The sequence below is a fragment of the Triturus cristatus genome, chromosome 9 (genome assembly GCF_964204655.1).
Source record: "Triturus cristatus chromosome 9, aTriCri1.1, whole genome shotgun sequence".
Taxonomy (NCBI): domain Eukaryota; kingdom Metazoa; phylum Chordata; class Amphibia; order Caudata; family Salamandridae; genus Triturus; species Triturus cristatus.
The window spans coordinates 1,141,010,316-1,141,027,501 of record NC_140592.1 but is presented as its reverse complement, the minus strand read 5'-3'; the positions used below and the strand labels follow the sequence as shown (position 1 = coordinate 1,141,027,501).

General features: G+C 44.7%; 1 protein-coding gene across 1 annotated transcript in view; it reads right to left on the bottom strand.

Annotated features, from left to right (window-relative positions):
* The window catches only part of TYRO3 (TYRO3 protein tyrosine kinase), a 386,178-nt gene that overhangs the window by 238,268 nt on the left and 130,724 nt on the right, over positions 1 to 17,186 (bottom strand). Inside the window, exon 4 of the mRNA XM_085627071.1 lies at positions 8,954 to 9,127. Coding sequence (XP_085483197.1) covers positions 8,954 to 9,127 — 174 coding nt within the window. The remainder of the gene's footprint in view (positions 1 to 8,953; positions 9,128 to 17,186) is intronic.

Sequence of the window (17,186 nt, the reverse complement as noted above, 5' to 3'; positions counted from 1 at the left end):
TCGTGCTATACGCCAGAACCACAGAGGGGGACAGTCCTACTCGAGCACCGTGCTATACGCCAGAACCACAGAGGGGGACAGTCCTACTCGAGCACCGTGCTATACACCAGAACCACAGAGGGGGACAGTCCTACTCGAGCACCGTGCTATACACCAGAACCACAGAGGGGGACAGTCCTACTCGAGAACGTGCTATACACCAGAACCACAGAGGGGGACAGTCCTACTCCAGCACCGTGCTATACACCAGAACCACAGAGGGGGACAGTCCTACTCAAGCACCATGCTATACACCAGAACCGCGGAGGGGGACAGTCCTACTCGAGCATCGCGCTATACATCAGAACCACAGAGGGGGACAGTCCTACTCTAGCATCGTGCTATACGCCAGAACCACAGAGGGGGACAGTCCTACTCGAGCACCGTGCTATACGCCAGAACCAGAGAGGGGGACAGTCCTACTCGAGCACTGTGCTATACGCCAGAACCACGGAGGGGGACAGTCCTACTCGAGCACCGTGCTATACGCCAGAACCACAGAGGGGGACAGTCCTACTCGAGCACCGTGCTATACGCCAGAAACACGGAGGGGGACAATCCTACTTTAGCACCGTGCTATACACCAGAACCGCGGAGAGGCACAGTCCTACTCGAGCATCGTGCTACATACCAGAACCACAGAGGGGGACAGTCTCACTCGACCACCTAGATATATCTGAACCATCGAGAGGGACAGTTCTACTTACAGTCGGAGACAGTCCTATTTACGTCTAAAGAAATATATTCTGAGAATGGCTGGTCTATGGCATTGAAAAGTGCCGGTACTCACTCTCTCTCAAAATAAAAAAGGGCCTGTACTCAGTCCCGGACAGTACCGGCCCATTTAAAACACTGATGAAAGTGGGTATTACCTTCTGTGGGGCATGCTCGGAGGTACTAGGTCTGTGAAAAGTGACAAGAGGGGTTCACTCCTAGCTGTCTCGTATAAGGTTGGGCCTTTTACATTCTGGAAGGACTGCTCAAAAATGGCAAGTGTCTGTACTCTACTGCATGGGATAAGACTGGGCAACGCAACGGGGCACCACCTCTCTCTTGAAATGGGACAGCTGGGCACCTCATCCAAACAGTCAACAAAGTCCTAAACAATGGAGTTTCTCTGCTTTCAAGGGATGAGGCGGAGCAACGAATGCCGGAAGGGTGATTGCCTGCCCGACATAAAAAAGTGTTACAATCTTCAGAAGAAGGCAACTCTAGTCCTGAACACCACCTTGTCTGGGTGTTGCAGAAGGAGGCTGTTCCGAGAGAGCCTGATGCTTTCTCACACACCGAGCTGATATTATGGCAACCAAGAAGACCGCTTTCAAGGTCAAAAAACACAACGGACAACTGCACATTGGTTCAAAGGGGGTACACATTAGAAAAGTATGACCCACATTGAAATACCACGGTGGCCCCACAGTAAGTTTAGGTGCAACAAGTGTTGGAAACGTTATAAAATCTTATGGCAATGGGCGACTTAAACAGAAATGGCTGATCCAACAACTGCAAAAAAAGCCAAAAGGGCAACAAATAGTCACTGCCGAGTGCAAGACCTTGTTGGTCCAGAGACAAAATAAACAGTAACACTTCAGAGAGTTTGGCTTGTAGTGGGTCTATCTGGTGGGTGCCACATCAAGCCACAAATTTGTCCCAGACGTGCACCGGCCAGGCTCAGGACCAGGGAATATTTTGGTTTTGCCACCATCCCCCGTTTTCAGGTAAGCAGGGAACTCATTCTATCTCATCCCGACTGCCGGCTAAGCAATATCGAACCCCCATTTCCTTAGAGCTGCTCCCTGATACCACTAAATTCCTTAGTTGTAATCAGTCCTTTTCACCCATTGAAAGCTCTAATCGTACTTTCACTGCATTGACCATGCCCGAGCATTACTCTCACTTTATTAAAGGGCCACCACAAAGGCTCAAAGAGTAAGTACTTCCATAACTGAATCAGAAACACCTAATCCGAACTCTAATCTAATGATCAGTTGATTGCGACACTCACTGGAGCTAAGTAATCGTTTACTTGATTCTAATTTAGATATAGCCTTCATTACCGACACTAGGCTCAAATAGGAATCAGCCCCAGACATCGCACTGGCAATGCCCCGGGGTTATCACATTAAGTCTGCCAACCACTCTGCACGCCCCAGAGTAGAGGTTGTAGGATATTATAAATCATCTCTTACGATCTAAAATTAGTTAATAAATCAGCTTTACAACACCGAAGTCTCATAATTTACTACTTCTATGAACCCTAAACATTCTCTTAAAGTAAAATTGATTTACAGACCTCCTGGTCCGGTGAAGAATTTTTATCATTCTTCGAGGAATCGATTTCCATTTCTTATTGAATACCAACAATTTAATTGTTTTTGTGGACATCAATATCCATGTCAAAGAGAAGCATGATATGGCGGCCTCCGAGCTGCGCAATGTGTGCTCGACCTTTGGTTTACTTCAATTAGTTCATTTGGCAGGTCACAATCTGGACCAGACTTTTACATGCCACATCCTAGTAGACTCCCTTTCATTAGTGGTTGCAGAGTCCCTCAGGGTTCATCGTTGAGCCTCACCCTTTTTAATCTGTAGGTGTCACCACTTGCTAAGCTTCTGAGTGATTACCATCTTCATGCATGTCTCACGCAGACGACACTCACTTTTCTGCGAATTGATGGCAACAGAAATTCTGCACGTGGACATTTTTAAATTAGGGCTGAAATCAGGGGTAAACTATCAACTTTTTAAAGTGGAATACTAACAAGACAGAAGGGCTCATTTTAGGTGGTCCTATCTCTCAATGATCTAACAATTGGTGGCCATCAGAACTCTGGCCATGCCCTACACCAACTCAAGTTGTCAGGAACCTTGGATTTATTTTCGATAACACTTTGTCATTTTCCCAATCGATAAAGTCATATCATCCTACTTTCGCGAATCGAAGATTGTAAGAAACATTTTGCCCAACATTTCTTCATCAACTAATGTTTCGATCATTCAAGCATTGGAGATGTGACCTGACAGCTAGAGCTGCCTATTTTGGAACCTGAGAATCCAGGTTTCATTCTAACCTCAGTGCTCGACTCAACATTAAGTGATTCTGGGCAAATAGGGGCCAGATTATGACTTTTGGCAGTGCAGGGGAGGGAGACACACCACTGCAAAAAGTCACCGCCGCCCGACGGTCAGATTACAACTTAAAAGTGGTCTGGCGGCAGGCGGCATGGCGGTGCCTCTTTTAAATGCGGCAGTGCCTTTGAAAAAGGCACTGCACTGAAACACCACACAAGGTTCCTGCACAGCATGGACTCAAAAGTCCATGCCGTGACGCTACCAAGCAGAGTAACTGGCTCACTATTGTTCCACCTTTAAAAACAAATTGTGGGGTTCCACAAGGCTCATGTTTGGGCACCAAGCTTCTGAACATCTCTGTGGCTCCCCTAGCTGATCTTATTTCATCCTGTGGTTCCGGTTAAGTGCATATACAGTTTCTGAACTGGTCTCAGTTTTTGAGTTGGTCTCCAGGACTAGTTCAAAAACTGTCTGTCTGTGTTCACTGGCAAGCTGTCAGCTCTTTCAGGCTGAGGTCTTAGTTTCTGGCAATTCTTCCAACTGACCCCCAAACTGGCAGCCTGACTTTTTAACTCACTGTCCATTATCTACTTCTAATGTACACAACTTAGAGTTGACTTTTGATGATAAACTGTCCTTCGAAGCATGCATCATTAATTTTACTACTACATGCTTTTTTGTGATGAAGGTCATCAGGAAAGTCATTCCCCTAATGCCCAGCTCTTTCAGGAAAACTTTACTTCAGTCTTTTTATCATCCGCAGGTTAGATTATTGTGATTCTCTTTTTGTAGGACTTCCGGCTTTACTTTTCTTCAAATTGTAATAGATACAGAATACTGCTGCTCAACTCATCTTAGGCCTTAGCAGAAATACCAGTATGTCCGCTCACCATTCCCTGTTTCACTGGCTCTCTATGGGTAAACACTGCTGTCAAAGCTTTATGCTTTTGTCACAAAGCCAAACCTAGCTCTTTGCCAAACAGCTACACGACTTCTTTATTCCCTCCCGATCTGCCATCTAGACCTCTTCGTTCTAGTACACGACATCTGCGAACACACATATGCATGGAAAAACCTCTCGATAGCCAACCAGCATATCTTTTGAAATTCCGCAAACTATTAAAACTCACCAGTTCCTTCGATTTGGAAAGGTAGATCACCGCACATAAAGTGATCTGAAATGACATCTTGGACAGAACATTTAACAGAACAAACCAAGAAAGCCTAAAATCTACCATATCACACAAGCATGACAATGGAAAAGGTGAATAAGTTCCGTTGTAGTACCTTTTAAACGATGAACAAACCAAATCAATGACTTTGTCAAGTCAGCTGGATAAACAGCATGGGCTCTCCAGCTCTTTGGAGAAATCCAGCTAGCAAGAAAGTCTCTTTCAGAAGTATCAAAGCACACTGGCGGTGTGTGGCCAGAGGAGTGGTGTGGAAGCATGCACGGCTGTCGGCTGGGAAGGTCTTGGGTCAGCAGCACATGCAAGTTCCTTATAGAGAACACAGAAGAGTCAGCCTCACCTGGATAAGGCTTCCAAACAAAGATGGAGACGAGATGGCCTATAAATTGCAGTCTCAGATTGTTGGTATCTTCTCAAATCAAAAAGCACCATACTTCAGCGCCATTAGCTTAATTTCAAGAACAAATTGAGAAAGGATCGACACATCCAAAATTCAGAGGGCCGCAGTCACCTCCCTTGAAAGAGTCAATTAAATTTTGCATGAAGTGCACATCGGTCTTCCAACACTGAAAAAGTTGAATGAACGAATGCAGCTGGCATTCCCCCCCAAACATGCAGGTCTACACTTGGAAAGTGAGGGCAGGCGGGGTGGGGAGGTAGCCATAGAATTTAAGAAAACTCTGAAATGCTCACCGTCCCAAGTCGATAATCTGGTAGACGTAGAAGCCCTTGTTTTTATCTCCCCCTTCGCCCACTGCTCTTTTGTGGGGGGTACTGTTTTACCTGCTCCCAACACCAGGGTATGGGGGAGACTTTATTAACACCATCACTCAGGCGCTTTCACATAAAATCATTAACTATGCAAGCTTCACGATTCTGGGCGGTTTCAACATTTTAACACTCGCGGATGTTGAGTTATCTAGGACCCCCATGTGATTGATACACGGTGCAAGTCATGGAATTGACGCAATATTCTCTAATACCTCAATAGATCTTGAAAAGCCTCAGGAGGTTCCGTGATCAGACTATATTTTACTACCTTTCACCTGGCGCTGGTCCCCTTTTAAGATTAAATCGAGAGTGGGTCCATCCCCTGGGAACTGAGCGTGGAACAAGGTTGATATACCCCTCATTGACGGAGACCTTAGCATCAAACAAACGTGTATTAACCAGTGGCATTGAGTTAGTTATTCACCGACAACTTGTCTGATGCAGAGAGGCCAGCGACACATGCCCTTGAAGCGAGCTTAAGGACTACAAGAAACCATTCTCCGCCTGCAGGTTTACTAACGAACTAGCTGGAGAAAGGAAACAGTGTAAGAAATTAGAACGCCAATGTAGAAAACACAACTCTGAAATAGACAAAATCCAGTATAAAGCTGTCTTGAGCACTTACCATAACAACCTGAATCCGGCACGACCCACTTTCTACTCTAACAAAATCAGCGAAGCGAATAACGCTAAAGAATTTTTTTTTATTGTGTCTGATTTCACAGCTCCAAAAGTAACTGCACCCCTTTGTGAGACATATGCATCCCTATGCACTAGGAGGGGTATGTTCTACGAAGATAACATTTTAAAGATACAGGAAAACCTTCCAAAAATGCTGGGCAATGAGTGTGCTGGTGAAGCTCAAAATCAAATAAAGCCCCCCCCCTGCTCAGGAGAAACTGTAGTAGTTCAAGCCTCCAACTGTAAAATAATTGAGAGGTTTCTTTGACAAATGAAAATCTGGCTCTTCACTGGATCCTTTCCCCCCTCATATTCTGAAGCAATTAGGGATAGCTTAAGCCCAACATGTCGGGATCTCTTCTTTACGATAGGGGATACTTCCTTACTCCTGGAAAAGGGCAAACATCGACCCACTCCTCAAAAAAGTGAATACAGATCCAGAAACCCTCTCCAACTTCAGATCCATCTTGCTGCTCCCGGGGGTCTCTTAGATCACTGACTAGATCGTAAACACCCAACTTTCATTAAACCTGAACACCTACAATTTCCTCCACCCCTCATAATCAGGCTTCAGGGCTCACCACAGCACAGAGACAGCGCTTATGGAAATAACAGACTCCATTAAATTTACACTGGACTCTGGCCACAAGGCCCTCTAATTTTATTAGACCTCTACGCCGAATTGACATGATCTCACATGACATCTGTTACAACGCCTCGTCTCTACTGGAATAGAGGGGACTGCCCTAGCCTGGCAAAACAGAATAGCCCATGTGGCTTAAGCCGTTCTTCTCTGAGGCGAAGATTCTCAAGTGAGGAGTCCCTCAGGGCTCAGCCCTGAGACCCACACTTTTTAATATTTATATGACATCACTGGCATACCTAATTGAATACTTCAGTATCCAATTGGTTTCCTATGCAGATGACACCTACCTTCTGCTGACCTAAGACAATGCATCGGAAGCAAAATAAAAATTTGCAGCTTGTGTGGTAGCAGTGATGTGATGACTTAAGGCCAACTGTCTGGAATGTCACCTGGACAAAACTGAGGTATTTTGCTGTTTGGTGCCCGGATGGTCAGGAGCCTGGCAGAATGGTTTCACCCCCTCTACCCTCACACCACCCCATGGAGGGGTCTACGAAATTACGGGAGCATGCAGATACACATCTATCCTTCAAATGTCAGATCTCAGCAGTAGTTAAGACCTCCTGCTGGATTCTCAGGTTAAGAAAATTCCTTAACCTCTTGTCCAGGGAAGCCCAGAAAACAATAGTCCCGGCATTAATCCTTTCCAGATTGGACTATGCTAACATCCTTTACATAGGGGTCCTTGACTACCTACAGCGACTTCAGATTAGATAGAACACAGCAATTTGTCTTTTGTTTAATCTCCCGAAAGATGCCTCAATCTTTCACTACTGTAACCATTTGCACTGGCTACTGGTGAAAAAAGGGATTATCTTCACAGCACTTACCGCGGCACATAAGTTTTTTTTTTAGACTGGTCCCAGATATCTTTCCATCAGAATTTTCGAAATCTGTCCAAAAAGACACGTGCCTTCACAGTCTGCCCGGTTACTGGCCATTCCCCACACCAAAGAGAAGAAATGGGGCTCCTCTGCTTGTTCTGCTTTAGCAGCAGAGTACTGGACCATCCAGATGCATCACAGAGAAAAACATACTTTGAAAGCAACTGAAAACACACTTGTTCAAACTGTAAGGCTATTGACGTCTTCCTTTAGGCCACTTGCCTTCGCGCCGGGACACCCTTGTAGTAACTGCGTGCTTTAGAAATCCATTAATTCATTCATTCATTTATAACCATGTCACACCCTGTCTCAGCATATACAAGACCAGTTCAACCCCCTCCTTGCATTTTCACACAATGCTTTTCTCCTAGATCAGCAAAACCCACTATATTACTGATTGCATCAGTACAATTCTAGTTAACTGTTTGGAATAGATTTCTTTCAACTATGATGTGTGCCACGTTTGATGGAACCATCTATGCAGGCAAAACAGCGCACACCAGTCGGGCGACATCCAAACCCTGTGGTAAGACACTTACCTCTGAATGGTAAAGTAGGGCAGCCGATACACCATGTGCCTTGTAAGCGATCTCACTAGCATACTAATCGTCCAAGTCAAGGTAAATCTCAAAGAAGACTGGGTACCTCCAAAGCATGCACTACAGCGTCCAGTCTAGGCACCAACAAAAGCAGCCTTGCTCTCCACCCGAGGAACGCACAAACCAGGCAATACAATACAGTCCTGGATCACCATAGACAAAGGGCAAGATTTAGATCTTGGCGGACGGGTTACTCCGTCACAATGGTGATGGATATCACATCGCCGAAATATAAATCCCATAGGATAACATGGGATTTATATTTCGGGGAATGGGATATCTGTCACCATTGTGACGGAGTAACCCCTGGCCCAAAGTCATAAAAGCGTAAGCCGTTTCTATGTAGACAACACAAACACCCCAGGAGGAACACCCAAACCAGGCCACAGAGAAGAAACCAAACAGAGAGAAAAGCTAACTAACAAATCCACTCTCAAGTCTGAGCTGAGTGTCTTAATATTGTGGGTCTCGCAAAAGACAAGACGCAGGAGTCCCACTACTATAAAAGGAAGCCCACCACAACCTCTGGCTCAAGAAATACCATAAGCTGATGGCAGCAGCATCGAACCATTAAAAATATATTTATATATCAAAAACTTTTCACATTTCCACCATAAGCCCTGTTTATTGAACCCAGACCATACAGCATGGGGACAATTAACTTAGGAGCTGTACTTAGAACAGACAAAGGAACAAACTTTATTTAAATGATCACAGTGTGCAAAATTGACCAATTTGGAGGCACACCCTGCGGCAGCAGCCATCTTGGAGGCTGTGTCAGCACTCGATATCCCTGGCCACTACAGGTGAGGAGAAAGAGGCTGGAGCCCCACAAAGCGCCAGCGGCTCTGGTCATGCATTGTTTATGGTACTTTATATAAGAGAGGGGCTGAGCCTCCATCCTAGCCTATTTTCTTCCAAGCTACTCTTACGTGTACTGCAGAGCGACTGCATCGCCGTGGGTAGGGTGGTCGACAAAAGTGGTAAAGAGATGACCAGGACAATTGTTTTCCAAAAATAACACACCAGTGTTTTTTCACAGTTTGTAAATGCTCCAGATAGAGACCTCACCTGGCACAGTCAGGACGGAGGGCGAGTCTTCGGGGTCCCTGTCGACTTTGGAGTCCCCCAACCACCAGACGACGAGCACAGGATCTGGAGGTCCAATGGCAGCACACGTCACATTGAAGGGGACCCCCGAAAATACTGCCACATCCTCTGGCTCCTGGGTGAAGTAGGGAACACCTGCGAACCAGACGAGCAATGTTAGGGGGGTCAAAGAAAGCCATTTGTAGTGGTGTGCCTTGTAAATAACCCCCCGCGCCACAGACCGCTGTGATCTACACTCTGCATTACCAGCATTAGGCCAATGGAAGAAAACGGAATGCAACTTTGCAATATAAATATGCTCGGATGACATGATTTATCTTGGTGTTATTTGGAGTTTGTTTTTGCTAAGCGATATTAAACCATCACTGTACGTAATACGTTATACATGGAGGTCAGGGCCGGCCCCATAACCGGGCGCACCCGGACAGTGGCCAGGGGCAGTAGGAGGTTAAGGGGGGGCACACAGGGAAACCAATTATTGTCAACTGGATTGTTTTACTGCCAAGATGTGCTCCTCAAAGGACATGTGAAAGGCTGCCACTGAGACACTGACTGGCCTTCAGCTTGCTGTCACTGAGTAAATACATGCGCTGCTTGTATTCTATTAAAAATGGGATGGTTTGGGGCGAAACCCTGCACTCTTCCAAATATACAACCACCTCCCTCATGGGTCTAGAGTTTCCCTCTGTGATTAAAAAAAAAAACCTTATGTGCTAATACATACACGTGACAAAACGTAAAATAAAAAAATTAAAACTGTCTTGTGAATTGATCCCAGGTACATGCTCTACACCCACCAGGAAAGTGGCTGAAAATGCACTCGGGTGAGGACTCCTGGGCCAATGAGTCTTTGGTCCAAACACTACAAACACTTCAAAGAGAAGTTCATTTTGATAGAGAAGCAGAACTTCAGTGAGAAGTCTAGGGAAATTTCAGAATTTGAGCATCCCTCACTATTAGCAACCAAAAACAAGTACCATTCTTGAAAAACATACAAGCAGCACATTTTATTTACTTATGGACAACAAAAAGTACATGTTCTAGATGTGCTAACCAAGGGAAGTTAGGCATTGTTTTCAAACGTTTTCACAATTCTTGAGTCCAGAAGGACATATTTTTAATGTATGAAACAAGATGCATGTTATTTACAAAAGCTGAAAATGCCATTCAATTTACTCACATGTGTTGTGAATGTGTATGTATTTTTCCGGAAGTTAGTCCTGTGGTAGGCATATTTGGGCAGTGTTAGGTCTAGCCTACCAGATAGCTCACGCTGGCGGTGGACAAAAAGACCTAATGTTTACTACTGTCTGGCTTCACTGTCACTCTCATTTGTTTGCTTTTCATTCATTAACTTGTTAAGGTTTTTCTTCCTCTTCTTGTGCTTGTCCCTCCCCTGGAGCATGGACACATTACTGGTGTCCTTCCTCTGCTTGCTTTTAAATCACCTCTTTCTTTTGAGTTAGGCACTCCGAGAGAGTGCATGTGTTTTCCAGCTGTTTTCTACGGGTACTTTTCTTCCCCGCTATGTGCTGCTCTATGTCACCCATGTGATTCTCACCCCGCTCACTCCATGTTGCACTCTCCCTCGTGTACTTCTCCCTCCCATGTTGCTTTCCTGCCTTTGTGGTTCTCCCACACCTGCTCCATGTTGCTCTCTATCGCATGTTGTTTCCTGCCACACATGTTCTTTGTGATACTTCCCCCAACCTGCATCCATTGTGATGTTCCCCCACCTTCGTCCTCTTTGATATGTTGCCCAACCTCTCCCCATGTTGCACTCCTAACCTGGGCTTAAAAAAAAGATAAAAACTGGCTGTAGCAATACTTACTTTTTTTAATATAACCATTCCAACTCAGTAAATTAAAAAACAGAAGACGTGTATTTTTTAAGCATGTGTACGTCTAGAAAAGGACGCTGCATCGTATCCCAATTTTTTGGGGGTTGTTTTCTATAGCCAACATTGATCCAGGTGGCTCCTCATCTACCATACTTGGAGGGTGAGTCTGATGGCGGAACCACCAGCGGCTCTTCCTTCAAAAACACTGCACTCCCCGCCTCTGAATGAGGTGGGAAACTGAGACAAAAGGGACAACTGGCAGGTTTTGACAGACTTCTACTATGACAAATGTCCAGTGACCACCCCTCTGCGACTTATCCACTGATATAAATAGTACATTCCTGATTAAAAACTGACAATCAAAAAGCTTCTATCAAAAGACATTTAAAGTACTTATTTTTACTAAAAACATGTAGATTATGATGAAGAGGTGTTGATAACATTGTAAACCACATCTTACATTAATTGCACATTTTGACCATTATCTATTCATGTGTTATTGCATTTCAAGCATGCTATTCAAGGGGAGATGAACAAATGAACATGTGAAAACAATACTGAATGCAGAGAGCCCAGCATGGAGGGCACCAGGACATGAAAAGAGCGTGGCATGGCTTTAGGGAACTAAGAGAGTTTGAACACTAAACAAGTAGAGGCCAATCACATTCTGAAATCAACATCCTCTGGTGGCATCAGGTGGAGCTAGCTTGGACCAGAGGAAGAACTGTGGGAAGGGAGGCATACAGGATAAAAACATACAAATGGAAAGGGAACAAAAACAAAAGGGCAGCCATGATGGGTTTGAGGGTGCCCCAGGAAGAAATCCTCAAACCAGCAAAGCTTGGCAAAGCTAATATATCTTGCATTTGCTGCCAACGTTTTGGATTTGCCAATGCTTTTGTTTTGATATGTTTTTGTAAAACGTTATTTAAAAACTATTATAATATTGGCAGCCCATCCTTGCGCACATGTATGCAGACATTCACAGCCAGTTTAGAACTTTTTCTTAATTAAAAACAATTGTGTGTCCGATGTGTGCATCTGACGAGATGCAAGCCACCCAGCAGCAGTGGTGGAGAAGCTGCCAGGCTTTAACCAATATACAAAAGAAATTGGCTGAATCAAAATATGCGTTTGATCTCAAAAAGCTCACATTGTCATAGTAGTTGGTGGCACTGAAGGAAGAGACTGTGTGCCGAAGTGTTCCTTCTGAAAGAGCAGGATGCCATTACTCACAGTGAAGTTAGACACTGTGTGAAGTTGGTTGATCAACTGCCCTTTGCTGCATGCTGTGGTGGGTGTAAAACATTTAAATGACACAACAACTGGCCAATGGATAAAGAGGAGTTGTTGAAACCTCAGAGAAGTAAGTTGGAAACTTTTCGTAAAATCAAAAAGGTCTTGGCTAATGCAAAACCTAAAAAAACATAACTCGAAGGAGATCATTTTCGCCCAGAGAAGTCACAGGCATTGCATGCGCGACAGTGATCCTCTTCCTGGGAACCCACCAGATCCTCAGAGACATTCTAATACCTGCACATGCATCCAGTCCAGCTGAGGCCACTGCAAGAGCCCATATGGAGGTCAAAAGTCCACTGATGACTTCCAGCAAAACAGCAAATATGTGTTTCCTTCATTCAATAGATAGAATAGGCAATCTAGGACTGTGACGGTCCAGTGTGAGGCAGTGTGGTATGGACCCAGCAATGTGTGTGCTTCAGCTTGTTTCTGAAGGATGTTAAGGAATGTGATTGTTTAATACCTTAACTGAGAAGGACGGGCTCGTGAAGAGTCTGTAGTTATCTGCGTTTTTACGGTAGAGGTAAGATATCCCCAGATTGGGCCAGGACAGTGTGGTACCATGATCTACTGAGCATTGGCCCTCAGCTCTATCTACCTCTTTGGAGGACCATCCGTCTCAGCAACAGAACAGGGCCCTGCAACCAAATCCTCACAACCTAATCATCCATGTGTGGAGATTAAGCAGCGACAACTGTTTCGACTTACCTGCTGTGGTTCTGTGATGTGGAAACCCATAGCCCGATGTTGGGATTGTGAGCTGGATCCTCTACAGGCCACGTTATTGGATGTTGGTGTTGCTTGCAATCCACTCTACTTTGTGGAACTCTCAGAAGATTCAGGTCACCGGCTTTCGGACGCGTCCTCATGAGAAAGTATAATTTCTGTGCTGGTTCCAGAGTATCTCAAGAGCAGGAGTTAGCCGTAGCCCTGCTCAGCATCAACACTGCGGGGGCTCTCTACTCTTTCTGGGCAAGCTCTGATCTCACCTCCAAGACCTCCGGCAGCATGCACGAGCTTTTGCATTGATCAATTATCATCCAAATAAAGCAGTTTCCTTCATCAGTTCCACATCCTTCCATGATGACTCCAAAAGCCACCTCCATCTGTGTTCCAAAACCCTGCATGCAAAACGGACTTCGAGAGCAGAAGGCTAACCCCAATAATCAATAATACTATCCACTAACCTTGGGTTCCAGAGTAGCGTGCTACCTGCTGTAAAGTGCTTCAACACCTCATGAGAGATAGTAAGCACTACATACATGTAATTACAATACAAAGCATTCCCTCCAGGTGATAGCCATTTTAATCACTTTGGACATAGTGGTTTCGACCAAGGAACTGTTGAGAGCAATGTGGCTAATCCTGTTTATGGAGGAAAGTCCTTCCTTGACATCGGAAATGGACATTGCTCTGAGCCAAGGGTGTCTGGTGCAGGCCGAAGACAGAAGGATCTATGCCAGACAACAGACCGCCAAAACCTTTTGGTGAGAAGTAAACGCTCCTCTAGGTGGGGCCAATGCCCACTCTATGCATCTCTTAAAGTAACCAAGGCCACCCAAACAGCCTTGTTGTAAAGCAAGGTCTAAAGATGAAAAACAGGCAGTACTTAATTTGTAAAAAAAATTATAATAATGGAGTGGTGACCATGACTATTGCTGGCGCTGCCCAATGCATCCGCCAGTGCCACTCTCTCATTTTGTCCTATTTTCTCATATAGTCCCTATGTCAGCCCTATTTTTGTGTACATCACAACAGATATGCCAAGGCATACATTACTACGTATATGCTAATGCATACATTACATTTGCTATCTATTTTAAATAATCAGTGCCCTATGCTCATGCAGCGATGGACTTATCCTGACTTGTCCCATACCTGGTGTGAGTGGCTTGTCCAGTGCTGTCAAGTATTTTGTAATAAAAAAACAACTGCTGCTATCAGATTTCAATGAAAAAACATGACTTGATGGGTTTCTTGCCTGCGGAGGGTCAACTTGAGAGCCCCTGTATGTTTGATAGGACTTCCAAATCCAGGCATAAATGTGCCCACCCAAGGCCAGCCCAGCCTGCAGGGCACACGTGGGTCGGAGGCTCAGTGGGAGGGGCACTGGAGGTTCGATGTCCATCTGGCTCAATTCAGCCAATGGTTGGCAATCCACTCGCTCTCCCTGCTGGAGGGGGTGGACGCATGTAGGAGAGCTTGTGTGGCTCTGGTACCACTTCCCGATACTTGTGGTAGCATAACAAGGAGTGACGCTACACAGCAGCTGATCAATAGGACTGCTGCACTATCAGTGCATTAACGAAATTTAAAGACCTCATTTAAATCCTGGTGCTCCCAAATGAGATTAGGAGTTAAGCCCTGGCAAACACCTGCTCAAAATAGGCACCGAGATCAGATTAGGAGGAAATGGAAGAAAACGAAAGATAAGGAGCTAAAATAATTATCTTCGATCAGTGAGAAAACAATGAAAGAATGACATGGAAATGTGTTGTAACAATTGAATCGAGGGAAATAAATATAAAAGGTCCACCCAGTAGGAAGATTATTAAAAATGTCTAAGGAGGACTGTGGATTAATGTGCTCATGTTAAAATAGCAGCAAATACATTTTTCTCTAACAAAATAAATGTGTAATTGGAATATGGAAATAATTTTCTGTGATTGTAAATCCTCTGGATTCTGCTCCTTTTCAGCCCATGGCGCCAAGAAGCGGTTATCTCAGCAGAGTACATGTATTCGTGGCTACACTCTAAGCATGTTTATATGACCAAAAACCTCTGATCATACATGCCGCGTCAAAGGCAGAGGGAGAATCACTCAACCAGACAGTGCCCTCTTTTGATGCACTTCACCCAAAATGTCTTCCTAATGGGCCCTACTCCCAGAATGCACTTGCACTGATGCAAGCCTAGTTTGGACATATAAGTAAGAAATAATATTTTGAAACTTGGTGATCTCATACACAGATGAAGCAAACTTTAGGAGAAGTTTCAGAGCCTCCCCTTGCCTCCCCAAGGCTCTCCGCCTCGAATCCAATCCAGCAATAATAACTAAACCCAAACATTCCGCCCTTGTGGTGCCCCCTTTGCATACAATTAGGACCTTTATTATGAAAAAATTACTGAAAGCGGTAAAAGAAACTGCTTTGACAAAAATAATGCTCCTCTAGGATTTCCACTCGGCTGTAATTTAAATATTTACTACTACTGCGGAGTCAATACCACAGAGTAACTACCTGCAGGTAGTAACAAATAAAGTCAGCGAAATGTATGGTTCTATGCAAATTAGCCACTAAACAAATATTAACAGAGGGGAAATTTACCATGAGACAGTAAAATTTACCACCCAATAGTAAAAATAGTGCTGGCCAAAACAAACTGTAGATTTCGCTAGGACAGCCAGAGACCCTGAAGACAAAATGTTCCTGCAGCTTTGCAAGAGCGTCTAGTGCCCACATACAGCCAAGGATTCATGCGGCGCCCGCTGGGTGCGGTATGTGCATTCTGAGAGCAGCTCAGAGCTCGCTTTCTTTTGGCCAGTCCACATTTCTATAAATGAGGACTGTGATTGGAGTTGCAATTACAGCTAGGAGTACTCATTTCCCATCTGCAGTAATTTGGCGAGCTAGGATGATGCTGCAGAGAGATATTTTCTCTTTATGTATTAAGGGATATTTAATGCCGGATCAATGGCCAATTACCGCCAGCGGTATCCCTATTGCTCTTTTCGTAATGAGCTCCATAAAATGGCAGCCATTTACCTTGAGGAATTGCTTTCCAGGGAAAGAATCTGTGGGCGGCTTTAGGCACCGATATTCCAGAGACAGACAAGAGAATGAGAAATCAATTATGTTCTAGTTTCAAACTTATTTGATTTCCTATGTAAGGTTTTTAGGGTGGGTTCAAGGTTTGCTTGAAGTTAGACGTCCCAGGCTTGTAGGAATTCATCAATTGCCTCTGGAGTATTTAGGGAAGGGGTGTGTCATGCGGACAGGAGTGGGTTTCGGATTGGAAACAGCATATAAGGAGATTTGTGTGGACTCTAGATATGAGCTCATGGGAGTGATGGGACGTGTATTTTTTGGAGTCTGTACCGTGCATCGGTCTGTCCACCCTAGCCAATCCCTCACTGGCTTCCCGAATCCTTACTTATGTGTATGCTTCATTTGTAGGGCTGGGGCACATCTGGGGAAAATCCTCCCAGGCACCAACACTCATTTTGTTTGGTTGACTTGTCCAAGTCCGCTGAAGCAAAGAAGGCAGTTCCAAAGGAATGGCAAATTAGTGTCACATAAGGCCGGGGACAGGATTCTACCAGCACTGTCCCTGATAATCGAGGTGATGCCACCATGGACTGGTAGTGCTCATCATGGCAAAGAGAATTTGTCTAATGGTCTAGGTGATCCAGCTTATTAAACAACAAAGGGTTGGTAGTGGACAGTGATGAGACAATTTGGGTTCCAACAGTCGTTTCCCAATACAGAGCTGGTTGGGACGACGGGGAAAGCACTCGGACATGGATCCTTAGACTACTGCCTTGGAGTGACCCCAGATTTACAACTTACCAACGTTTACATGGTGCCCTTCAGCGACACACCCATGCATTACCACGCTTGACATGTTCAGGACGAACATTCTGTTAAGCTCACAGTAATGCTCGACACCAGGACCATGTTGTCGGATGCCCTTGTTTTATTTGCGTTAAACCTTGTTATCAGAATCGGATTACTCGTCCAGGCACATATAAGATAAATGATTCCTTGCTATAAATGGTAACATGACCATATCATTACAAAAACAAAAAAAATTAACTTGATAAAGAGTCATAGAACCCATGTTCCATGTTTGTGCCACGCCCACGTGAATTTGGCAGCGTTTGGGCGTATTTACCTTGGAAGTCAGAGTAAAACCATGCTTTCTTTCTCCTCGCAAAAGACTTCTTGACTAATGAAATGAACGCACTTATAAATGCCTATCTAGATTTTACTAGCGGAAAAACCTTAACACCATTGTCCACATACCACTATCATGATGAAACAGGAAGTACTGG